Source organism: Urocitellus parryii, chromosome 4, assembly GCF_045843805.1.
Source record: "Urocitellus parryii isolate mUroPar1 chromosome 4, mUroPar1.hap1, whole genome shotgun sequence".
Taxonomy (NCBI): domain Eukaryota; kingdom Metazoa; phylum Chordata; class Mammalia; order Rodentia; family Sciuridae; genus Urocitellus; species Urocitellus parryii.
Window position 1 is genome coordinate 20,772,989 of NC_135534.1, and position 25,979 is coordinate 20,798,967.

Below are 25,979 nucleotides of genomic sequence, written 5' to 3' on the forward strand. Positions count from 1 at the left end.
GTATAGATCTATAATCACAGCTACTTGGGAACTGAGGCATGAAGGTTGCAAGTCCCTGCTCAGCCTGGGCATCTTAACAAGACCCTGGCTCAATATTTTAAAAAGGGCTGAGGGCTGGGGATGTGGCTCTAGCGGTAGCGCACTGGCCTGGCATGCGTGGGGCGCTGGGTTCAATCCTCAGCACCATATAAAAAAAATAAAATAAAGACGTTGGGGCTGGGGATGTGGCTCAAGTGGTAGCGCGCTTGCCTGGTATGCGTGCGGCCCGGGTTCGATCCTCAGCACCACATACCAACAAAGATGTTGTGTCAGCCGAGAACTAAAAAATAAATATTAAAAATTCTCTCTCTCTCTCTCTCTCTCTCTCTCTCTCTCTCTCCTCTCTCCTCTCTCACTCTTTCTTTAAAAAAAAAAAAAAAAAGACGTTGTGTCCACCGAAAATTAAAAAATTAATTGAAAAAAAAAAAAGGCTGAGCTGCTTAGCATGCATGAACCCCTGGATTCAGTTCCCAGTAATGCCAGGGGGCGGGGGGCAATTTTTTATTATATTCTAAGAAGTTTGTATGTGAGGATCTATGGGTTTGCCCTAGCACCACACACACACACACACCATATATATGTATGGGGTGTGTGGGGGGGGGGGGGGTGTGTGTATCTACTATGTAAGTAAGTATTTTGACAGAATGAGATAGTTTGACATAGGCACCTTCCCTAATCTGTTTGTTTTCATATTCTTCATCAAGTTCATTTGCCTTATTCATTTTTGTGTAGATGCAGGGACAAAGCCCACCTGCTCCAACCAGAGGGATTTCCAAGCATAGCACAAGTGGTACAGATGAAGGAGAAGATGGAGATGAACCAGAAGATGGAGGCAATGATGTTGTTGATCTTTTGCCAAGGACAGAGATCAGGTTGGTTTCTCCCTGTGAATGATTTACTTGATTCATTGTACTAAATTCTTCAGGGATGTGTGTGTTTGTGGCAATGGAAATTGAATCCAGGACCTCATGCATGCTTAGTAAGTACTATATCACTGTGCTACATTCCTAGCCCTTTTTATTTTGAGACAAGGTCTTGCCCAGTTGCCTAGGCTGGCCTTGAGCTTTGTGATGTTCCTTCGGAGAGTTCATAAGAAATTGATGATTTTGTGAGGAAGAAAATTGAATAACTCTGTAGAACTGGGTAACTTTGGAGACTTCAGCTCAGCTGGGACTACAAACTGTTATCACCATGCCCAGTTTCAGTTCATTGTAAATTCTTTTTTTTTTTTTGGTACCAGGGATTGAACCCAGGAATGCTCAACCCTTGAGACACATCCCCAGCCTTTTTCATTTTTATAAGTTTTATTTTGAGACAGGGCCTCATTGTGGTGCTTAGGTTCTCACTAAGTTGCTAAGGCTGGCTTTGAACTTGCAATCCTCCTGCCTCAGCCTTCATACCTACTGGGATTATAGGTGTCTGCCACTGCACCCAGTTCATTGTGCTTTCTCTTTGAATTCAGAGATGGGAACTTCTGTGATATCAGATTCTTTTAGGAGCCTAAAATAAAAGGTTATATCTTCTATTTTCCAGTGATAAAATTACTTCAGAGTTGGTGTCCAAGATTGGTGATAAAAATTGGAAGATAAGGAAAGAAGGCCTAGATGAAGTGGCAGGAATTATCAACGAAGCAAAATTTATCCAGCCAAATATAGGTGAACTTCCAACTGCCTTGAAGGGTCGACTCAATGATTCAAATAAAATCTTGGTATGTAGACCTTGTGCCTTTTCTTTTTCTCTTCTTTCCCAGTACAGAAGGTTCCTTATCAGTACATCCTTCACTAGCAGAAAATAAACTATTGCTTTATTTACTTTGACCTAGAAATACCTTCCTTTAATTTCTTCTGTGTTTCTCAAGATATTGCAGGTTTATTCATCAATTCTTTTTTAATTAAACCCAAGGGTGCTCACCACTGAGCCACATCCCCAGCCCTTTTTATATTTTATTTAGAGACAGAGTCTCCTGAGTTGCTTAGCACCTTGCTCTTGCTGTGGCTGGCTTTTAACTCAAAATCCTCCTGCCTCAGCCTTTTGAACCACTGGGATTAGAGACATGTGCCACCACACCCAGCTTATTAATCAAATTTTTGTTAATTTCAAACTTTGCTTTTTACAAGGATCCAGTATTAAGTATCTTTGTATGAAACTACATGCAGGGCTGGGGATGTGGCTCAAGCGGTAGCACGCTTGCCTGGCATGCGTGTGGCCCGGGTTCAGTCCTCAGCACCACATACAAAGATGTTGTATCTGCCAAAAACTAAAAAATAAATATTAAAATTATCTCTCTCTCTCTCTCTCTCTCTCTCTCTCTCTCTCTCTCTCCCTCTCCCTCTCCCTCTCCCTCTCCCTCTCCCTCTCTCCCCCCTTCTTTCTCTCTCTCTCTCTTTAAAAAAAAAAAGAAAGAAAAGAAACTACTTGCATTATGTACACACACATGTGTGTGCTCACTTAATTTCTAATTTTTTTTTGGTGGGGGGGAATACCAGGGCTTGAACTCAGTGTTGCTTTACCTTGGGCCACATCCCCAGCCCTTTTTTACGTTATTTTATATAGAGACAGGGTCTCACTGGTTGCTAAGTGCCTCACTAATCTGCTGAGACTGGCTTTGAATTTTCGATCCTCCTTCCTCAGCCTCCCAAGCTGCTGGGATTACAGGTGTGCACCACTGTGCCCGGCTTCTAATTTTTAAATTTGGATTTTTATGTCAGGGTTTTCTTAAACTAAGCTTTTACCTTTAAAATATTATTATTATTATAAGTATTATAACTTATGATCTTAAATTCTAACAATACACTTTTATGAGCTAAAACTTATTCATAGCTTTAATAGATTTTTTTATCTCTTGAGCAGACCAGAAATCTGCTGTGTTTACTGTATGGCAACAAACAATCTTGCAAAACTTTGAGCACATCTTGCTTATAGTTTGAACATAAAGTGTTGACTCTTTACATTCAGGTGCAGCAGACATTGAATATACTCCAGCAGTTGGCAGTAGCCATGGGCCCAAACATCAAGCAACATGTAAAGAACTTGGGCATCCCTATCATCACAGTCCTTGGAGACAGTAAGGTAAACCTAACCCTTTCCACTATGCTGTGTTCTGGAATAGACCAGCCACATTTTTGGGCTAAGGATAATTCTCTTTTCTAGAGTACATGTAAACGCTTAAAAGTTTATAAAGATGAGACAATTAGAAGAAAAACACCTTAGAGAAGTCTCTGTTGTTCACATTCATAAAATAATAAACTTTTCTCCCCTACCTTCAAACTATAGTTGATATTATTTTTTCCAATTCTCTTCTCTGGTCAGAACAATGTTCGAGCTGCTGCGCTAGCAACTGTGAATGCTTGGGCAGAACAGACAGGCATGAAGGAATGGCTGGAGGGAGAAGATCTTTCTGAAGAGCTCAAAAAGGAAAATCCTTTCTTAAGGCAAGAGGTTAGTACCATAAATTTATCAATTGACCATGTGCTTTACCTCTTTAAGAGCCAAGGCCTGCCTAACTTTTGTACACACACACACACACACACATGCAGTATGATTAAAATGGGGGCTGGGGATGTGGCTCAAGTGGTAGCGCGCTCGCCTGGCATGCGTGCAGGCCGGGTTCAATCCTCAGCACCACATACAAACAAAGATGTTGTGTCCACCGAAAACTAAAAATAAATAAATAAATATTAAAAATTCTTTCTCTCCTCTATCTTTTTTTTTAATTTTTTTTATTTTTTATTGGTTGCTCAAAACATTACAATGATCTTGACATATTATATATCATACATTTGATTCAAATGGGGTGTGAATTCTTATTTTTCTTTAAAAAAAAAAAAAAGGAATTTCCAGGACTAGATGGTTTCATGGATAAACTCTATAAAACATTTAAAAAAAAAAAAAGAAGTATGATTAAAATGAACTTTATTATAAAGGTTAATAAAATTGAAACCAAATTCCCAAAGTCTTTGTATTTTCGTGCCCCCCTTTTCTTTCCCGTTCCATTCACAAAACTTTTTAAAGGATTAATCTTTGTGGGATTTTTTTTCTTTCTTTGAATTGTTAAATGGTAAAATCAAGAGATTTTTTTTTTGGTTTTTGTTTTTGATACCGGGGATTCGACTCTTAGACCACTGAGCCACATCCCCAGCCCTATTTTGTATTTTATTTAGAGACAGGGTCTCACTGAGTTGCTTAGCACCTTGCTTTTGTTGAGGCTGGCTTTGAACTGGTGATCCTCCTGCCTCAGCCTCCTGAGCCATTGGGATTACAATTGTGCACCACCACACCCACCCCAAATCAGAGGTGTTAATCAGAGTATAAAAATAGAGTTTAGGACTGGGGTAAAATAGAGTTTAGGTAGCTCAGTGGTAGAGCGCTCGCCTAGCCATTCGAGGCCCTGGGTTCGATCATCAGCACCAAATAAAAATAAATAAATAGAATAAATATATTGTGTCCAACTACAACTAAAAAATAAATATTTTTTAAAAATAGAGTTTAGCATTCAAAAATCCAAAAGTATAATCCATCATGCTAACAGAATAAAGAAAAGTCATATAATCTTATCAGTTGATGCTTATTGGTAAATCCAATACTTATTATTAAAAAAATTCAAGTTAGTAATAGAATTATTTCAACTTCATTAAGAGTACCTACAAAAACCTTTACAGATAACATCATAGTCACTGGCAGAAGACTTAATACTTTGCCCTAAAGATTAGGAACAAGATAAAGATGTCAACTCTTATAATGACTCAACACAGTTTGATATATCACTTCTCATTAAATTGATCAACAAATTTAATGTATGTCCTGTAAAAATTCAAGGAAGTTTTTTTTTTTAATAGAGAGAGGCAAGCTTATTCTAAAATTTATATAGAAAAGCAGAGGCTCTTAAATATCCAAAACAGTTTTCATAAGAAAACAGTAGGAAAAAATCACTCTACATATGTTAAGGTTTACTTTATTGCTTACCTTGTCAATTCACTGTGGTATCAGTGACAGGAAGACAGGGTAGAGATAAAAATAAAAACCAGTGGAGTGGGAGAGAAAGCCCAGAATTGAACCACATTTTTGTTTCCTGGCACTGTGGATCAAACCCAGGATCTCATCACTGAGCTTCATCCTCAGCCCTTTTTTTAAATTTTGAGACAGGGTCTCCCCAAGTTGACAAGGCTAGCCTTGAACTTGTTATCCTCGTGCCTTTCAGCCTCCCATCGATGGAATTGCAGGCATGAACAAACACACCCACTATTCAACTAATTTTTCACAAAATTATAAAAGTGAATCAGTGGAGGAAAAGGTAGCCTATTCAACAAATTGTTCTGCAACAATAAGATATTCATAGACAAAAGAAATTAAACCTTGACCTAAACCTCATATCTTACACAAAAATTAAAACAGATCATGGATTTAAATGTAAAACATTGGACTGAAACTTTTTTTTTGTACTTGAGATTGAAGGGCTTTATCCACTCAGATATATTTCCTTCTCCTTTTCTTATTTTGAGACAGGGTCTTGCTAAGTTGCTGAGGTTCTCGAAAAGTTGCTGAGGCTGACCTTGAACTTGTAATTCTCTTGCATCAGCCTTTCAAGTCACTGGGATTACAGATGTGCAACACTGCACCTGTCAAGACTACAGAAAGATGACATACAATAAAAATAACAAGATTATTAAAAGATAACATAGAAAATCATAATGTAAGGTTGGCAAGAAATTCTTAGTTGGTCCAGTGCTTGCCTCGCATGGACAAGGCCCTAGGTTCAATCCCCAGGACCACCAAAAAAAAAAAAAGAAATTCTTAGATTTGTAATTAAAACCATAATCCATAATAAGAAAAATTAATATATTGCACTACATCAAAATTTAAAACTTTTTGGACTAGGGATATAGGTCAGTAGTACAGTTCTTGCCTAGCAAAAAGCAAAGACACTAAGCAACTCAGTAAGACCCTGTCTCTAAATAAAATACAAAGTAGGGGGAGGGATGTTGCTCAGTGGAAGGTGCCACTGAGTTCAATCTCTGGTACCAAAACAAATGAACTAATATCTAAACTATGTAAAGAATTCTAAAAAGTCAGCAGTTTAAAAAGGAGAAGTGAGGATACTGGCAATGTAGCTCACTTGCCTGTCATACATGGGTTCCATTCCCAGCACCACCACCAGAATACATAAATAAATTCATTAGAAAATGGGCAAAAGACATGAACATACATTTCACTGAAGAGGATTTGTAAATGCCAAATTATCCCCTGAAAGATGTTCGACATTATTAGTTATTAGAGAATTGAAGATTAAAACTACAATGGGGATGTGGCTCATCAATAGAGCATGTGCGAGACCCCGGGTTCAATCCTCAGTACCACATAAAACTAAATAAATAAAATAAAGGTATTATGCCCAACCACAACTAAAAAATAAATTTTTTTATTTTTGAAAAGAAAAAAACTAAGGGGCTGGAATTGTGGCTCAGAGGTAGAGCACTCACCTAGCATGTTCAAGGCCCTGGGTTTAATCCTCAGAACCACATAAAAAACTTAAAAATAAATAAAATAAAGATTAAAAAAAAAAAAAAGAAACTAAAATGAGGTGATAGGCGCCATGGCGCACACCTGTAATCTCAGCAGCTCTGGGTTGGGGGGATACTGAGGCAGGAGGATTGAAATTTCAAAGCCAGCCTTGGCAAAAGTGAGGCACTACGCAACTCAGTGAGACCCTATCTTTAACATAATACAAAATAGGACTGGGGATGTGGCTCAGTGGTTGAGTGCTCCTGAGTTCACTACCTGGTACCCCAAAACAAAACAAAAAACTATAGTGAAGTATCACTACACAATTATCAAAATTGTTAAGTTAAAAAATAGTGGTAACACCAAATACTGGCAACCATGTGGGAGAATTGTGATCACTCTTATTTTGCTTGTGGAAATATAAATATTCATAGTAGCTTCCTTAATAAGAGTTTAAAACTGCGGGTTTAGCTAAGGGATATAACATTTGACTGCAAAATGGCCAAAACTTAGAACAACTCAGATATCCTATAGCAGGTGATTTCAACTATTGAACATTCATACATGGAACACTATTTTGCCAGAAGGAATTTTGCTATACAACAAAACCAAACCCAAATAGTTAAAACTATTTGATTCTATTTTCATAACTCATTTAGGTTTTATTTTATTTTGCTTTTGATTATTTGCCATATTGGGATTAAACTTCCAACCCTGTGAATGCTAGGCAAGTTCTCTATCACTGAGCTATATAACCCCAGTCCTATATAGCACATTTAAAATGACAGAATTTTGGAAATGCAGAATAGTGGTTACCAGGAAAGGGGATGTGGTTAGAAAAGTTCAGCTCAAGAAATCCTTTTGATTGTAACTATTCAAAATCCTCACTGTGATGGCAGATATATTAACATATACATAGTAATATGGAAGAAAAATAAATATTCATATACAAAAGAGTACAAGTAAAATAAGATCAGTGAATTGTATCAGTATCAATAGCCTGGTTGTGATATTGTAGTATACATTTGTAATGTGTTATAAATGAAGGAAATTGGGATCTTTATGTGTTCTTATAATTGCAAGTGAATCTGTAATTAATAAAAATTTCAGTGAAAAAATAGAGATGTGAGTTATTTTAGGAGTATAGAAAAATTATATAAAATATATATATTTATATATATATACAAAAATTTCATAAAATAGAAGTCTTAATAGAATTTGTCATCTGATCAAATAAATGTTTGGGGTCTTTAAATATTTTTTAGAACTTAAAGGAGGTAAGTGAAAGTTTTTCATCTTTAAAATATATTAAGGAGGCTGGGGACGTGACTTAATGGTAGAGCAATTGCTTATCATATACAAAGTTCTGGTTCAATCCCAAAGTCACCTAAAATATATTTAGAACCGGGTACCGTGACACATGCCTATAATCCCAGTGATTTGGGAGGCTAAGGTAGGAGGATCACAAGTTTGAAGCCAGCCTTGGCAACTTAATAAGACCCAATTTCAAAATAAAAACAAGTGGTAGAATACTCTGGGTTACTGCTGTACCATTTAAAAAAAAAAAAAAAAACTATTAAAACTTTATAATGTAATGCCCAAAGATGATCCTATGTCCTTATCTTAAAGATGATTGTCATCATTGCACGTATTATTTTAATGTAACACAAGTGTTTTTGGTTTTGATTTTTGTATGGGTATTGTACCCACGGATACTTTACCAATGGTCTACATCCTTATTTTTTGTTTTGAGACAGAACTTTGCTAAACAGAGGATGGTGGTAAACGCTGATAATCCCAGCAACTCAGGAGGCTATGGCAGGAGGATCACAAGTTCAAGTTCAGCCTCAAAAATTTAGGCCTTATAGGGATGTGGCTCAGTGGTAAAGCACCTCTGGATTTAATTCCCACTACCAGAGAAAAGAAAAGAAAAAGGATTTTGCTAACTCGGTTAGGCTTCACTAAGTTGCTAAAGCTGCCCTCAAATTTTCAACCCTCCTGCCTCAGCCTGCTGAGTTGCCAAAATTACAAGCATGCATTGTGGCACCCAGCAACATAACAATGTTCTTGAGCAATAAAAAATACTAATTTCATATTGGAAAGTTGTAGCATAAGAATTAATTCAGTGTTGTTAACTAATGAAATCATTAAGCCTGAGATCACAAATAATAACAATTTTCCATTTGAAGTGTGATTAATCTTTCTTTCTTTTGGCAGCTTCTGGGCTGGCTGGCTGAGAAACTACCTACTCTTCGTTCCACCCCCACAGACCTTATCCTTTGTGTTCCTCATCTTTACTCCTGCCTGGAAGATCGAAATGGAGATGTTCGAAAGAAGGCCCAAGATGCTTTGCCATTCTTTATGATGCACTTAGGATATGAAAAAATGGCTAAGGCTACTGGGAAACTAAAGGTACCACTTGCTGCTGCTGTAAAAGCCATTAGTAAACTATTGAACATGAATTTATATAAGCAAAGTATCATATTTACCTACTATGAGACTCAGTTTGAAATCCTAATGAGAGCAAAAATAAAATAATTAGCATTGTAGAATTTCTGAGAGTCTACCAGCCCTACAGGGTGAAAACTATGACCTTCCAGAATGATAGCAACTTGAGTGTGACTTCATAATGTGTATTGTTTCTCTTGCACTGAGTGCTGCCTCCCTTCATTGGTATTTCAAAGCTAGCAGCTCAGTCATTTGACAGCATATCTGTTAGTAAGCTTAGTATGAGTATACCATTTATGTTACCTCTCACTTATGTTACATTGTCTCTGTAGCCAACTTCTAAAGATCAAGTATTGGCCATGCTAGAGAAAGCCAAAGCTAACATGCCAGCCAAGCCTGCTGCTCCTGCTAAAGCAACATCCAAACCAATGGGAGGGTCAGCTCCAGCCAAATTCCAGCCTACATCAGGTAACTCTGTTTTGAGAAGGTTGAAGGGAAAGGAAATAACCTAAGGAAACTCTAAAAGATATCCAGTTTTCATCCTTTTATTGAGCCAGGAATTGTGCTAAGGTTATGACAGTGATTAATTTGGTTTCCAAGGGTAATTCTCAAAGTATTCCATGCTGTTTTTAAGATTTCTACAACTGTTTTCTAACATTGTTTATTCCAGTTAGAGTAGAAATTGGGAACATCTAGTTAAACCACTTTATTAGCAGATGAGGAAACTCAAAGAGGTTAGTGACTTGCATAAGGATAAATAGCCAGTGCCTAAGCCAACTTAAAATTCTACTTAAGTCACAAATGAGTTCTCCTTTTACCACACTTGGCTACCTGCTTTTTTTACTAATCCATTCAAATATTTACTATTTTGTGTGTGCGCGCATGTGCTGGGGTTTGAACCTAGGGCTTTGTACATACAAAGTACACACAACCACTGAACTTTGTTCCAGTCCCTACTAATGTTTAAAGGAATATTCTCAATTTCTTCATTCCTATGTTAAAATTCTGTAATGTATAATCACTTCATTTTAAGACTTCTTGTTGGGCTGGGGTTGTGGCTCAGTGAGAGAACTCTTGCCTTGTGTATGTGAGGTTCGAGCCTCAGAACCACATAAAAATAAATAAACAAAATAAAGATTTTGTGCCCATGTATAACTAAAAAAATATTTTTTTAAAAAGACTTCTTGATTAAACATAAAAATATTCTATTTAGCAGGTTAAAACTTATTGGTGCTATAAAGTTAGAAATTTTGCATCTGTAAAACTCTTCATATTAACATACATATTCAGTTTTAACATTTATTGGAATTACTACGTATAAGATAATGAATCTCAATTTCATTGTCCCAGGTAATCAGTTTCAGAGATGACAGACACTACAATTAAGGCAGTACTAATCTGACAAAAAGTGATTTTTTAATCCTTATTTGAAGATAATTTTAAAACTACAGGAGTTTTTTGTTTTTGATATTGAAGATTGAAGCCTGAGGTGCTTTACCACTGAGATACATCCCCAATCCTTTTAATTTTTATTTTGATGTAGGCTCTTACAGTTGCTGAGGCTGGCCTCCACCTTGCACTGGTCCTGCCTCAGACTCCCTAGATACTAGAATAACAGTCATGCACCACTGCACCTGGCTAAAACTGCCATTTAAATGTTGTTAAAGGAGATGTAGACTTTCTGAATTTTCTTTTTCTTCCTATACCCCCAATACTGAGGATTGAACACTTTGTCCCACTGCACTACATCCCATCACTTTTTTTTGTTTTTTATTTTGAGAGAGGGTCTTGTTAAGTTGCCCAGGCTGTCCTCAAACTTTCGATTCTGCTGTCTCAACCTCTTAAGACTCTGGAATTACAAGCATGTGCCACTGTGCCCTGCCTGAATTACTTTTTTAAGGTTATGCTAAAATAGGAATTTGGGGAGAAAAAAGACTAGTTAAAAAAAAAAATCTAACTGAAAATACCTTATAAATTGATTTGTTTAAGACTGCTGGTTGGTTTTCTTATTATCATAGTATAACCTTCCCAAAATAAAAAGGGTTATTATTAGAATTTACCCTTATCTTACATGCTTTCTTTCTCAAAGCACCTGTTGAAGATTCTGTTTCCAGCACCATAGAAGCTAAACCTGATCCAAGAAAGGCCAAAGCTCCAGGGGTTTCCTCTAAAGTAAAGGTGTGTAAACTCAGCGTACTTAGATGTAGATTTGCTCTTGCATTTGTTTTACACATTGCATTGTCATTCTATTAGGAAAGATTATATTGTATATAGAACATCACTACTTTTTTTTTAAGTATTTGAGATTGAACCCAGGAACACTATATCATTGAGCTATGTTTCCAGTCCATTTTAGTAAGACCCCCCCCACACACAACAGATACCCTGCTCTCATGGTTCCTGTTATACAGATCTCTAGGGAAGATTTGCAGTAGTGAAAAGAGAAGGAAGCATATGCAGAATGGTCACTTTAGACTGATACGGATTTGCGAGAAGAATAGTAATCAGCTCTCTTCCAATTTGGCTCAGTTAAGTCATAATACTAGAAGGTGTTCTGATAGTCTAGAAGAAATACCTTTTGTCCTTATGCCAGTGGGACTTGAATCACTAATTTTTTCAATAACCATGCAGAGTTGGATGATTTAAAGAAATACATTCTTGGGTTTCATTTTTTAACTAAGCCCCAGGTAATTTTTTCATTTAATTTTTGAATCATAGCAAATTATCAGTTACTTTTATCAAAGTTCTGAGCTGTTCATTGCATTCAGACTGTTGATTATTTAATACTTACAAAAGGAAAATTATAGAAGTGTATAATAGTTGTAAATCTAAATGAAGAAAACAGTTTCATTAACTATATGCAATGGATGAAAAATTATAAGATATTACTCAGTACTCTTATTATTATAATCCCATCATAGAGTAGATAGATACTTTCTAGTCTTTCTTTAAATATATTACAGTTGTCCATTTTTCTTCCCTCTGCTTGGGTCCTTTAGCTTTGAGTTATTTAAATGGGTAATTATCTTCTAAACTATGCACTGAAGTTGTTCTGTTCCTGTCCTTCCTTCCTTATCCTAAAATGAGCAAGTGCTTATTTTAGTATTTTGATCACAAGTGCATTGAAGTATTTTTGACTCTGTTCTAAGTGCCATAATTTTTTTTCCTGTCTTTGCAGTTTACAAACAATTTTACATAAGCAATCTCTTATTTGTTTTGATTAATGACTTCAATGTTTGGACTAGAAAGAAATTCTGGCCAACTAGAAATAGTAAATTCTTGCTACATTTATACTAATAATAATTCCAGTAATGAAATTTGAATTTTGCCTTAATTATATGTACTGTAACCCACTATTTTCTTTTCACCTGATACAAAGATTCTAAATCTTGAATTCTAAATCTTAAAAACTACATTAGTGAATAAGCATTAAAGTGTTTCTACCAACTTTAGGAGAAGGTTCAAAGGGGGTCCAGTTATGCTGTTTTGATAGATACATTAAATAAATATAGGGAGAAATAAAAGAGCTTTCTCAACTAAGTGATATGAAATGTATAAATGTCATTCAAAATATCATTAATATGAAAGATAAAAGAATATCAGAGATTTCAAGAAAGCAAAGAATTATCCAATAAACAAAAATTGACTGTGACTCAGACTAAGAGAGGTAATAGCTTTTCCAACTATATTTCTTGCCAGCTCAAGAGCTAACTGATAGTTCTAAAGAAAACAGTACAAAAACTTATTACGTGCAAGATTTTGTATCAACTGTTTCTTTCATGTTGGAATATAATGTAGAGAGATGTCTCTGGTTTTTGTAAAAATGCCCTTTTCATGGGCAGCAACATCATATTCTGTAGAAGTGGCCTAACTAATCAATATTCCCTGAACTTTGGTTGTAGGGTATACAAGGAAAGAAAGTGCCAAGCAAAACCAGCTTAAAGGAAGATGAAGACAAATCTGGGCCTATTTTTATTATTGTTTCAAATGGAAAGGAGCAAAGAATGAAAGATGAAAAAGGATTGAAGGTAAGGAAGAGTTTTTTGCTTATCTTTGTTTTATTTTGTTACTTATAAATAGCTTTGCAATCTGAATGAAATTCATATTTTGAAATATCTGATAATTAACTGAATCTTTTACTTATATAGTACTTTATTCTCAAAGATTACTATACGCGAACAGTAATTGGTACAAAAAGTACTATAGGACCTAGTGCCTGTTTTTCCTCTAAGTAGAAGTAACTTTGTAGTCTTTTGCTTTTTTTTAATCAAACATTATAAGTATTCATTTGTTTTTATTAATTGAACACATGCAATGGACTGCTTCTTTATCTTTCTTGTATGTAATGTCTTTTTTTTTAATAACTTTATTTTATTTATTTATTTTTTTAATGGGGTGCCAAGGATTAAACCCAGTGCTTCATACATGCTAGGCAAGCACTCTACCACTGAGCAACAATCCTGTCCCTGTATGTAGTATTTTGAAATGAATTTTTGGTAAATATATATTTGATTAGATCAATCACTTCACTTGGGCTCAGTAGTAGATCTCTTACAGGGCATACATAAGGCCCTGGGTTTGATCCTCAGCTCCACAAAGCAAAAAAAAAAAAAAAAAAAAAAAAAAATCATTATTTTGGTTTTATTAAGTGTTTAAGATTTGTTTTTCCAAAATATGTAAATTTTTTGTTTATTACAGTATTGGGAATTAAGCTCTGGTGCTCTACCACTGAACTAATCCCCAGCCCTTTTTCACTAAGTTGCTTAGAGCTTCATCATTAATTTGCTAAGGCTGGCCTTGAACTTATGATCCTCCTGCTTAGCCTTTAAGTCACTGGGATTAGTGGTGTGCACCTCTGCATCGGCTCAGTTTATATATTGTTTTTAAAAACAGAAATTCAAATGATATAACAAGTACAAAGTATAGTCTTTAAAGTATCTATGAAAAGCATGTCTTTCTCTCCTGTCTCCCACCTCAGAGAGTGTACTGCTTGTTCTATGTCTTTTGCTTTTAATGATGTTTAAAATATCATAAATATTCTGTGTGTGACTTCTTTTTATTGGCACATTATATATGCATATCTTCTTTATCGCCAATCCATTATGTTGAACATTTTAGGTTGTTTCTGGTTTTTGACAACTACAAGCTGTGCTGCCATAAACATCTTTGAATGTAGGTCTTTATGTATATATGTATTAGATACCAAAAAATGGTACGTGCTTTTTCAATTTTAATATTCAAAATTTATTGAGTCCTGCAGCTGCTTTAAATAAGGCTCTCTACTTCATTTCAGTTGAATACTTTATATCCAGACTCTCTTTAATTTTTTTTTTTTCAGGTGCTGAAGTGGAATTTTACTACCCCACGGGATGAATATATTGAACAACTCAAGACTCAAATGTCTAGCTGTGTAGCTAAATGGTTACAAGATGAGATGTTTCACTCAGACTTTCAGCATCACAATAAGGCCCTTGCTGTCATGGTTGATGTAAGTCTGCAATAGATAAATGTGCATGTATCTCAGTCATGTGAGAATACTAAGCCCTATAAAATAATCAGAGTGCCTGGAAAGAAGAAGTAGAATATACCATGTTTTCAGTTCTTATGTAATAAATAAATTTATTTCTTAGGTCTTAATTGAAGGCTTAAAAATCTAGCTTTTTTTTTCTTAAGGATGCAATAAAATTTTAAAAGTATTTGCCTGATAGAATTTAAAATTTTATACGGTCTCATTTGTGGGGTTTTGTTTTATTTTAAGCACTTGGAGAGTGAAAAAGAAGGTGTCATTGGTTGCCTGGATCTTATCTTAAAATGGCTTACCCTACGTTTTTTTGACACCAATACAAGCGTCCTAATGAAAGCACTGGAATATTTAAAATTGCTCTTCACCCTGCTGAGTGAGGAGGAATATCATCTTACTGAGAATGAAGCATCTTCCTTCATTCCCTATCTCATCCTCAAGGTAATATGTTGTTCTCACCCTGGGAGATTGCTTAAGCTCCCAATTGACTTCAGTTTTTGTACATTTATTCCCTCTTTCTTTTTCTTTTATATCCTCATGCCTTTCCTCTTTCAAGATACAGTAATGCATGATGTGGCCAAGGAATGATCTTGCTTAGCCTTTATTTTCCTTGTTGACTAGGTTGGAGAACCAAAGGATGTCATTCGTAAAGATGTTCGTGCCATCCTGAATCGGATGTGCCTTGTCTACCCAGCCAGCAAGATGTTCCCCTTCATCATGGAAGGAACCAAATCCAAAAACTCTAAGCAGAGAGCAGGTGAAGCAGACTGGTTTTTTTTTGTTTTGTTTTGTTTTGTTTTGTTTTGTTTTGTTATGCTGAGGAACAGACCCAGAGCCTTGCTAGTTAAGTGCTCTGCCACTGAGGTATACCACCAATCTGTACAACTAAAATTGAGATGTGAGTGTCTACAACAGTGACCCCCTTGTAGAAATAGTTTGTGGACACACAAGGACATTTCTTCAGTGTCTTTGTAGTTGATGCCAACCTTTTGATTTAGACTGTGAGAGTGATGAGTTGCACACTGATGGAGTCGGTATCAGATGATATAGACACCATTCAGTACTACCCTGGTGACAAAATCAGGTGCACAGGGGCCATCTGACTCACAGACATCCGTTTCTTTCAGGAGTACTTTCTATAATACCATTGTTTCACTGAGAAGAGGCAGAGAAGTCTGTATGCCACATGTGCATTGATTCTCAGTAATCTAGTTCTTTTTCTCCCCAACAGAGTGCCTGGAAGAGCTGGGATGTCTAGTCGAGTCTTATGGCATGAATGTTTGCCAGCCAACCCCAGGAAAAGCCTTAAAAGAGATTGCTATTCACATAGGTGACCGAGACAATGCTGTACGAAATGCTGCACTCAACACCATTGTAACAGTATACAATGTACATGGAGATCAAGTGTTCAAACTGATTGGAAATGTGAGTGACTTTTCTCTGGGTGGTGTCAGCATTTTATAAAAAGTATTCCAAGGTGTCTTAGGTGCCAAGTGTCCTACAGTATCAACTATACCTAAGTTTTTCCACTTGTTAGTAAACTCGACTCATCAATGTATCCTAGAATCCAGATAGACAATTGAGGATTCTCTAATAATTGAAGGCCAATTATTCTTTGTTTTACTGGAAATCAGATTTTCTTTTCTTAGTGTTTTATTTGTACCAGTTTGCTTTAGACATAAGAGCTATTTATACATGAAGAAATCTGAGCTGGTCTAGGATTTAAATTCTATGCAGCAATCTGCTCTGTAATTTTTAATGCATTTGGTTTTTAGTTACATAGTTCCCAAGGGAGTACTTTTTATCTACTGTTACCTGTCATATCAAAAGCATGCCAGTATTCCTAGCTATTCATGAGGCTCAGGCAGGAGGATTGTGAGTTTGATGCCAGCCTGAACAAGATAACAAGACCCCATATTTTTTCTTTTCTTTTCTTTTTTTTTTGTTTGTTTGTTTGTTTTTGTTTTTGATGGGTTTTTAAAAATATTTACTTTTTAATTGAAGTTGGACATAATACCTTTATTTTATTTATTTTTATATGGTGCTGAGGATAGAACCCAGGACCTCGCACCTGCTAGGTGAGCGCTCTTCCACTGAACCACAATCCCAACTCACAAGACCCCATCTTAAAAGGAAAAGAAAACATGTTGAGCCTACAGCACCAAGCCACTTTTTCAGACACGTTAGATTCTGCTTCTAACTCCTTGTTTCCTTTGAGCCAGTCAGTACTATGGCTAATACTCAATTTTTCACTCCAGTTACCTCATCCTAGCACCATTTATATACCCTACACTTAAATTAATTTACTTATATCTAATCAAATCTTTACTGCCACCCAGTTGAAAGAGAGAAAACAGGTGGGAATTTTATAAATGACCAGAAATGAAGATTCTTGTTCATAATCAACCCAGCAAGTTAGTAGTAACAAAACAAAAACAAGGAAACTTCATCTAAGTTTTGAACTCTTAATAAAATTGTAATTAGGGGCTGGGGATGTGGCTCAAGTGCAGTAGCGCGCTCTCCTGGCATGCGTGCAGCCCAGGTTCGATCCTCAGCACCACATACAAAGAAAGATGTTGTGTCCGTCAAAAACTAAAAAATAAATATTAAAAAAATTCTCTCTCTCACACTCTCTTTAAAAAAAAAAAATAATTGCCCATATTGAAATTAAAAATTACACTGTAAAATAAATTTGAGTAAAAATGCATTCATGTGTGTCTCTTCTCTAAAAAAAAAAAATTGTAATTATCAGTTTATTTTTGTATCCTTTCCTTTTTTTATAATTTCTCTTGTTATAGGTAGGCAAATATTAATAGCAGTTATTTAATGATATAGTGTTTTTGAAAGTAAAATCCTAGCATAGTAGCTTCAACATAATTCTTGAATCTTCTAATTAGGTTTTTAATTATCCACATATTTTTATAGATGGATATGCTAATAAGTTAAATTTGGTCTCACAGCTTTCTGAAAAGGATATGAGTATGCTTGAGGAGAGGATTAAGCGATCTGCAAAGAGGCCCTCTACTGCACCAATGAAACAGGTGGAAGAGAAACCTCAGCGCATGCAGAACATAAGCTCCAATGCTAACATGCTACGCAAGGGACCAGCTGAAGACATGTCCTCCAAACTCAAGTATGTGGATGGAGATAGTTGTCTGGGAGCATCTCTATGGACTTAGCTTTGTGTGCTCAGAGCTTGTCCTGTAACATAATCTTGAGTTCTTGTCATTATCATGCATGACAGAGTGTCTGGATAAATGTCTTGTAACCAAATGTTTAATCTTTCAGTCTTCATTGTCTTTGTCTTTGTCTCAAAACCACTTCTAAATGGTCTTGTGCCTTCTTTCACTGCTTTTCCGTGGACAGAATTATGTATCGCACTTATAGGATGTAAGTACTGCCTGCTAATTTTCATTAGCAGGGCTCTTATATCTTTCTAACTTCTAACATGGATTCATCCCCTCTGGAGGCTGACTGGCTTAGAGTTTATAACCAGGAGAAAAGGGTATTCATAAATATCATGCCTGCCATAAAAGTCCAGTAGATAGCAGAAATGGCACCTCACTATAATGTGGCTAAAAAACTGATTTGCCTTTTTCCTTGGGTTATATTTAGTTGTGCTTGGGTTCTTGTTCTTGAAATAAGGCTAAATAAAAAGTATGCAACCCAGAATTGGCTTGGGACTCAAAATACTGCCTTCTAAAGCAAGACAGCTCTATTTTGGGTTGTGTCATGAGTATAATTTTAACCAAATTGAATTTGGAAACATCACATACCTATTTCTAAGGTATAATGCTGCCAATGACCTGTTGAGTGACGATGCTTAAAAAGGGGTGACTGTCCTTCAAAGTATGCATGGACTGATGCAATGTTTATGATTAGAAAAACTTAAACACTGATTAATTTGGTGGAAAAACACCAGCTAGTCTATATTTTTCTTTTGTTTTTGCCCATACATAGTGAGTCTGAATCATATAAATACACGTTATTTTCTGTTCCATATGGAATAGAACTAAGTACAAGTTTTGTTAACTTTAGCAAATTAATGATAATACTTCTAACTTGGCTGGTAATGTAAGTACTATTAAACTTATCTATTCTCTTAGGACATTCATGAACCAGTGCAGTGTTATTGCCTAAGGTACCTTTCTTAGACTCAAGGACTTCAATCATTCAGGGGGGCTGAAACCAGAAGTTGAACATCTGTCTTGAAGCTTTGAGTCAGCTGTCAGTTGTACTCTTGCCCTGTGGTTAAGAAGTCTGTCTTAGTTCAGGAGCCTCTTTTTGCTTCCTTTAGCCAAGCCCGAAGCATGAGTGGGCATCCTGAGGCAGCCCAAATGGTTCGCCGAGAATTCCAGCTGGATCTAGATGAGATTGAGAATGACAATGGTACAGTTCGATGTGAAATGCCAGAACTTGTTCAGCACAAACTGGATGACATTTTTGAACCAGTCCTTATTCCTGAACCCAAGTAAGTTCAACTTATTTAAGTATAAGCAGTTAATGATCATCAGAGGATATATCCGAAAAGAGCCCTCAGTGGAAATGTGCAGTTAAAACTTCTTAGAACTGATTACTCTTTGGCTGATAGCAGTTTTTTGTTTTTTTTTTATTAAAACCTGGTTCTAGAGGGGAATTGCATAATTCCCACTCTTTGGAATGTTTTGTAATGGAGATTGAATTTTCCCCTTTGTTCTACTCTCTAGGATCCGAGCTGTTTCTCCACACTTTGATGATATGCACAGTAATACAGCATCCACAATCAATTTCATTATCTCCCAAGTAGCCAGTGGTGACATCAACACAAGTATCCAAGCTCTGACACAGGTAATGGGAATGCTCACAGGTAATGAGAATGATAAATTGCTCCCCAGCCAAGTCACTTTTGTGAGGAAAAAAGTACACTCAGTCATCACTTGCCTCAAAGGACATAGCTGTAATAAAACCTTGCATTTTTGTAATTGCATTTATGCACAGTGAGACCAGCTGTCATGGAACTTACTTAGAATTTAGTATTCAGAGATAAGTCAACAAGAAGATGTCAGGTAGTAGTAACTGTTGTGTAAAGGTAGGGTGATGGGGGAGGGACTGAATAATTTCTTAGATTGAGTGATCAGGGAAAGTCTTAATAACAGGATATGCAGGTAAGATGTAAGAACATTCCAAATGAAGGGAACAGCTAGTACACAAGGCTATAGGGTAGGAATGAGCTTTCTGTGTTCAAGAAAACTGTGGAAGATCCATGTAGATATGGGCATAGGGTGCAGGGAGTAGAATAATGGTATAGAATGAGGTTTGAGAGGCAGAGGGTGACCACTTCATATAGGGCTTTCTTGACAAGTCCAAGGGTAAGTTGTTTGGATTTTACGAATGATGGGAAACCATTAGAAAATGTTAAAGAAACTACTGTGTGTGTGTGTGTGTGTATGTATGTGTGTGTGCGCGCACCTTATACGTGTTAATCAAACACCTTTATGCTTGTGCTGCATCCCTAACAGAAGCAACATGTTTTAAAAAAATTGTTCTCTTCTTCATCTGTTTCCCTTCCCTAATAGTCCAATCTTGAAGCTATTAGGGCAGAGCTAGATGTACACCCACAGTTGTGGTGAGTGGGTGAGAATAGGAAGCTATAGTGGCCCAGTGTGAGGATCTCAAACCCCAAGTACCATGAGGGTGTCTTTAAAAGAAGGGGGGCAGAGAATTGGGAGTCAGAGGCTAAGCAGGTTGAAGAGGATGTCCATGCAGGGAGCCAACCCATGAAAGGTGAGGAAGATGTCCACATGTGTTGGGTATGGGGTATAATGTGTGGGGTGGCACAGAATGGGAAGTGTGTGTTACACTTTTTAAAACATGAATCAAGCCTGGGTGTATCCATTTGGGAGGCTGAGACAGGAGGATCACAAGTTCAAGGCCAGTCTCTGCAATTTAGCAAGAACCTGTCTCAAAATAAAAAAATGAAAAGTGACATGTATATAGCTCTGTGGTAAAGCAACCCTAAGTTCAATCCTGAAACCAAAAGAAATTTAATTCTCCCCATATTAAAAAGATGAGATCAGTAGACGGAGAAGAGCCAGGGGGTGGGGGAAGGGAGAGTACGGAGATTGAATTAGAATAAGATCTATTCCATGCTTTTATAATTATGTCAAAATGGATTCTACTGCCAAGCACAGTGGCCACAGTGGCTCACACCTATAATTCCAATGGCTAGGGAAGCTGAATCAGGAGGATTGTGAGTTCAAAACCAGCCTCAGCAATTTAGCAAGGACTTAAGCAACTCACTAAGATCCTGTCTCTAAATAAAATACAAAAAAGGGCTAAGGTTCAGTGGTTGAGTACCCCTGAGTTCAATCCCTGGTAGCCCCCAACCAAAAAAAAAAAAAAATGCATTCTACTGTTATGTATTGCTAGAAAGAAACATTTAAAAAAAAAACACATTATTATGCTAAAGAAAATAAAAATTTAAAAAGATTGGACTGTCAACAATAATGATGCTAAGTTCTTGGGAGTAAATTAAGCAGTATTTATATAAGACCTTCACAGAGAACTGTAAAGCTTTATTGAATGACATTAGAGAATTTCCAGATGGAAATATACTGTTTACAAGATTCAGGATTAGAAAGATACCAGTTGTCTACTCCATAAATTCAGTGCATTTCCTATCAAAATCTCAAAAAGTTTGTTTGCAATTTGAGAAGATTATTCTAAAATGTATCTGGGAGATGGAAGGGCCTAAGAAGTATAAAGACAATTTTAAAACATAACACACTGGAGAAGACTTGTATCAGCAGAGGTTATAGAGTCACTGTTATTAAGATACTGTCCTGATCAAGGGATGAGGACATTAAAAATCTCTTCATAAATGCTGATTAATCAGTAGATATTGCTGGGACTAGTTATTTTCCATGAGAACAACAGTATAATTAGTTTGCTATTTCCTACACCAAAATATATTTCAGATGGATTAAAGACCTAGATGTGAGAAGCAAAACTTAATAGGAGAACATCTTTGTTTTCAAGGTAGGAGGAAAGAATCTCTTTAAAGCTACACAAAAAAAAAAAAAATAGAAAATTTTAACTACATTAAAATTTTTTTCAAACTTCTGTGCATCAAAAGAAAGTGAAATGCAAGTTATATATTGAGAGATTTAGATACAGTAGACAAAAATAAGTAAAGATACAGGGAAATCTGAATAATTTTATCAGTTTAGAAGTCAGCATAGTAGTAAGAAAAGTAATAAGATATAGTAGTAACCCTGGTGGAGGGAACAGTACCAAGTTGGAGGGTCAGGAAGAGGTCTTCTGGTGTAATAGATGTCCTAGAGCTTATTCTCAGTGGCAGGTACACAGATGTATACACTTGAAGAATGTTATTAAGCTGTACTCTTAAGATCTGTACCTTGTGCTATATGATATTTAAACTACAGTTTTTAAAAAAAAAAAAAGAATATTGGGCTGGAGTTGTGGCTCAGTAGTATAGCACTTGCCTAGCATGTGTGAGGCACTGGGTTCGATTCTCAGCACCACTTATAAGAAAATGAATAAAGTTTTAAGAAAATGTTGGTGGATCAATTTTTAAAAAAGAATGTTAGAAAAATAATAAACTAGATTTAATTTAATATGTACTCATACATGGAACTTTACAATCTCAGAAAAGATAATTTGTTTTCCATATCTCCACTGAACATTTTCAAAAATAAAAAATAATTATGATTTGGAGAGTGTAGAGTGCTTGCCTAGCATGAATGAAGCCCTAGGTTCAAGTCCCAGAACCACAAAAATAGATACATACATAAATAGATAAAAATTCTGATGGTGAATAGGAAAATAATGCACTGCAAAACTACTGGAAAAGTAAAATTCTGTCAGATGCATGGCATATGCCTGTAATCCTAGAGTCTCAGGAGGCTTAGGCAGGAAGATCAGAAGTTTGAGGCCAGCTTGGACAATTGAGCAAGACCCTATCTCAAAATTAAAACATAAAAAGGACTGGAGATACAGCCTAGATTCAATCCCTAGTACCAAAATGGGGGGAAAAAAGTAAAACTCAAGAAAGGTATGCTGCCTGAAATGCATTTATTATTCATGAAAGACTAAAATAAAGATTTTAGTAACCATAGAAATTAGGGGAAAAAAATCTGAAGGAATTTTAAAGTAGGAAATAATAAGGTTAGAATTCACTCATGAAGCGCTATATAATTTAAAAATAAGTGCTGCTGCTTATAAAAATAAAAAACGGGCTGGGTTTGTGGCTCAGCGGTAGAGTGCTCGCCTGGCACATGCAAGACCCTGGGTTCGATCCTCAGCACCATGAATGAAAGAAAGAGAGAGAGAAAGAATCTATTAAAAAAATAAGATAATCACTATTAAACCATAAAACTGGCAAAAAGTAGTAATACATATAGCTGTAAAGATGCTGGAAAAGCAGTTCTCTTGTGTTAAATGTAGAAATATGAATTGTTAGTGCCTACTATAGGGGCTGAGGGGGTAACTCAATGATAGCTACTTAGCATGCACAAGGACCAGCACCCAAAAAAAGCATTATATTCCCCAGATAAATTATACTCTGAACTTTCTTAGAAATAAAACCACAAGCGCATAAGCGCATATACACACACACACACACACACACACACACATACATACAAAAATACTTATTAGACAACAGCCAAAGTAAAAACACTGGAAGTTCATTAGTAAGAGAAAGAATGAGTAAATTTTGGTTCATGCATACGTGGGTTATTATGCAACATTTAAAAATAGATTATTCCTACTAACTTTAGGGTTGTTTCATAATTTTCTTTTGAATTAGAAAACTAGATGCAGAGAAGTATATCTACTGTAAGCATTCTACAACTGAGCTACACCTGTAGCCCTTTTTATTTTGAAACAGTCTCACTAACTTGCCAAGGCTAACCTTGAACTTGTATTCCTCCTGCCTCAGCCTCCCAAATCACTGGGATTACAGGCTTGGTGTGTACCATCATAGCTGGTTTCTAATATTTATTCTTTTTATTTTTAATATTTATTTTTTAGTTATAGTTGGACAAAAGATCTTTTTTATTCATTTTTTTTCAGTTTTATGTGAATACAATATTTTTATGTGGTGCTGAGGATTGAACCCAGTGCCTCATGCATGCTAGGCGAGCACTCTACCACTGAGCCACAACTCCAGCCCCATTATTCATTTATTTTATGTGGTGCTGAGGATCAAACCCAGGGCCTTGCACGTGCTAGGTAAGCACTGTACAGCTAAACCCCAATCCCAACCAATAATCTTCTTTATTTTTTCTCTTTGGTACCAGGGAATGAACCCAGAGGTGCTTAACCACTGAACCACATCCCCTGTCCTTTTTTTGTTTATAAATTTTTTTTAAGATGGGCACAATATCTTTATTTTATTCATTTATTTTTTATATTACTTTTTATATTTTATTTTTTTTATTATTCATTTATTTTTATGTGGTGCTGAGGATCAAACCCAGGGCCTTGCACATGCTAGGCGAGCACTCTACTGCTGAGCCACAACCCCAGCACACATACACACACACACAACCTTCCTTTTTTAATTTAATTCAATTTTTTTAGACATTGATAACATTGATAGACCTTTATTCATTTATTTATATGCAGTGCTGAGAATTGAACCCAGTGCCTCACACATGCTAGGCAAGTGCTCTACCACTGAGCCACAATCCCAGCTCCCCCAGCCCTTTTTATTTTTATTCTGAAACAAGGTTCTCACTAGGTTGCTTGATGGCCTCGCTAAATTTCCAAGGCTGGCCTTGAATTTTCAGTCCTCCTGTCTCAGCCTGCCAAGCTGCTGGGATTACAGACGTGTGTCACCATGCCTGGCTACGATCTTATTATGAAATAAACAATACCTAAAAACTTGATCCTATCTGTATATGTGTATACGTGCACTTTTATATGATATTGTGAACGTGAAATAATATATGCCAGGTTCTTAATATTAGTCACCATGGGAAGGAGTAAGTCTCCCAAAAGAATATAATATTTTTTATGGTGTTCATGTTGAAACATCATTGTTAACATTTCCAGTTACATAAAATTGTGCTTATGAGGTCTGCATACTTAAAGAGATAATGAAAGTAAGACCATAGCTTCTACAACACCAGGAGGCCCCACTGTAGCACACATACACAAACTGGAGTTGTACTCAAAAGGAGGGTTACTGAAGATTTACCATGGTTGCCTTGGGGTATTATTTAAATTTATTTTTATGTGCTTAGTTTGCCTGAGGCCCTGAGTTCAATCCCCAGCACTCAAAAAAAAAAAAAAAAAAAGACAGAAAAAGATGGGGCTGGGGACATGGCTCAAGTGGTAGCGCGCTCGCCTGGCATGCATGCGCCCCGGGTTCGATCCTCAGCACCACATACCAACAAAGATGTTGTGTCCGCCGAGAACTAAAAAATAAATATTAAAAATTCTCTCTCTCTCTCGCTTTAAAAAAAAAAAAAGAAAAAGAAAAAAAGCTCAATATATATATAACTATAAAGTTCTAATAAAAAGCAAAAAAGGTGGGGGTTAAGGTTCTAGCTCAGTGGTAGAGCACTTGCCTAGCATGTGTGAGGCACTGGGTTCAATCCTCAGCACCACATAAAAATAAATAAAGTATAAAAATATAATAACTTTTTTAAAAAAATCTATCCTTCTACTAGTGTATAGGAGATACATATTTTACCAGTACACTAAACCCCACTGGATCAAGGTGTGGAAAATCTCAAATTTGAGGTTGGACTAATTTGAGCTTTCTGAGCCTCATTTTTTTCATAAATGGGTCTCTTCCTTTTTTTTTTTTTTTTTAATCTTTTACTTTTTTCCTCCCTAGCACTGGGATCTAACCCAGGTCCCTTCCAACATACTGGATTAGCACTCTACCACTAGGCTACATGCCCAGCCTTTATTTCTTTATACAGTCTTTTTATTTTTGACTGGAGATACTAATATCAGTCCTATAAGGAGTCTAAAAAGAACTCTTTTAATAAGTTGAACATTTAAACATAGGAATTATTATTTCCTGAACTAGACAATGAGCCTTTTAGAATAGGATCCACAACTAATTTACTTAATAGTATCTTGCTCAGTAAATATATGTTGAATGTTTGAATCTATTAGGACTAGATATTTATGCACAAAGCTTTATGAAAGGTAAGATATTGGAAGTGTTTTGTTAATATACTCTATAGAAGTCCTATGTGGTTTCAGTATAAAATATGAAAAATAAATCTTGGAATTTTTATTATCAGATAGATGAGGTCCTGAGACAGGAAGACAAAGCTGAAGCTATGTCTGGCCACATTGATCAGTTCCTGATAGCCACGTTCATGCAGTTAAGACTCATCTACAACACACATATGGCAGACGAGAAGTTGGAGAAGGACGAGATCATCAAGTTGTATAGCTGTATCATTGGCAACATGATTTCGGTAAGCCACCTCTGCAGAATTGGAGC

At 36.2% G+C, this 25,979-nt stretch overlaps 1 protein-coding gene and 1 non-coding gene across 7 annotated transcripts in view; both read left to right on the forward strand.

The window, feature by feature from the left end:
• Positions 1–25,979, forward strand: part of Ckap5 (cytoskeleton associated protein 5) — a 103,064-nt gene that overhangs the window by 67,284 nt on the left and 9,801 nt on the right. For all 6 annotated transcript variants that reach the window (XM_077798116.1, XM_077798120.1, XM_077798119.1 and 3 more), the window contains 16 exons: positions 772–911; positions 1,573–1,747; positions 2,995–3,108; positions 3,349–3,477; positions 8,755–8,949; positions 9,318–9,453; positions 11,075–11,163; positions 12,888–13,013; positions 14,324–14,473; positions 14,744–14,947; positions 15,128–15,263; positions 15,738–15,931; positions 17,467–17,639; positions 18,804–18,977; positions 19,213–19,333; positions 25,774–25,953. In XM_077798116.1, coding sequence (XP_077654242.1) covers positions 772–911; positions 1,573–1,747; positions 2,995–3,108; positions 3,349–3,477; positions 8,755–8,949; positions 9,318–9,453; positions 11,075–11,163; positions 12,888–13,013; positions 14,324–14,473; positions 14,744–14,947; positions 15,128–15,263; positions 15,738–15,931; positions 17,467–17,639; positions 18,804–18,977; positions 19,213–19,333; positions 25,774–25,953 — 2,436 coding nt within the window. The remainder of the gene's footprint in view (positions 1–771; positions 912–1,572; positions 1,748–2,994; positions 3,109–3,348; positions 3,478–8,754; positions 8,950–9,317; positions 9,454–11,074; positions 11,164–12,887; positions 13,014–14,323; positions 14,474–14,743; positions 14,948–15,127; positions 15,264–15,737; positions 15,932–17,466; positions 17,640–18,803; positions 18,978–19,212; positions 19,334–25,773; positions 25,954–25,979) is intronic.
• Positions 15,507–15,615, forward strand: LOC113190074 (small nucleolar RNA SNORD67). The gene has a single exon (XR_003301734.1). It is a non-coding gene; the product is annotated as a small nucleolar RNA SNORD67 (small nucleolar RNA).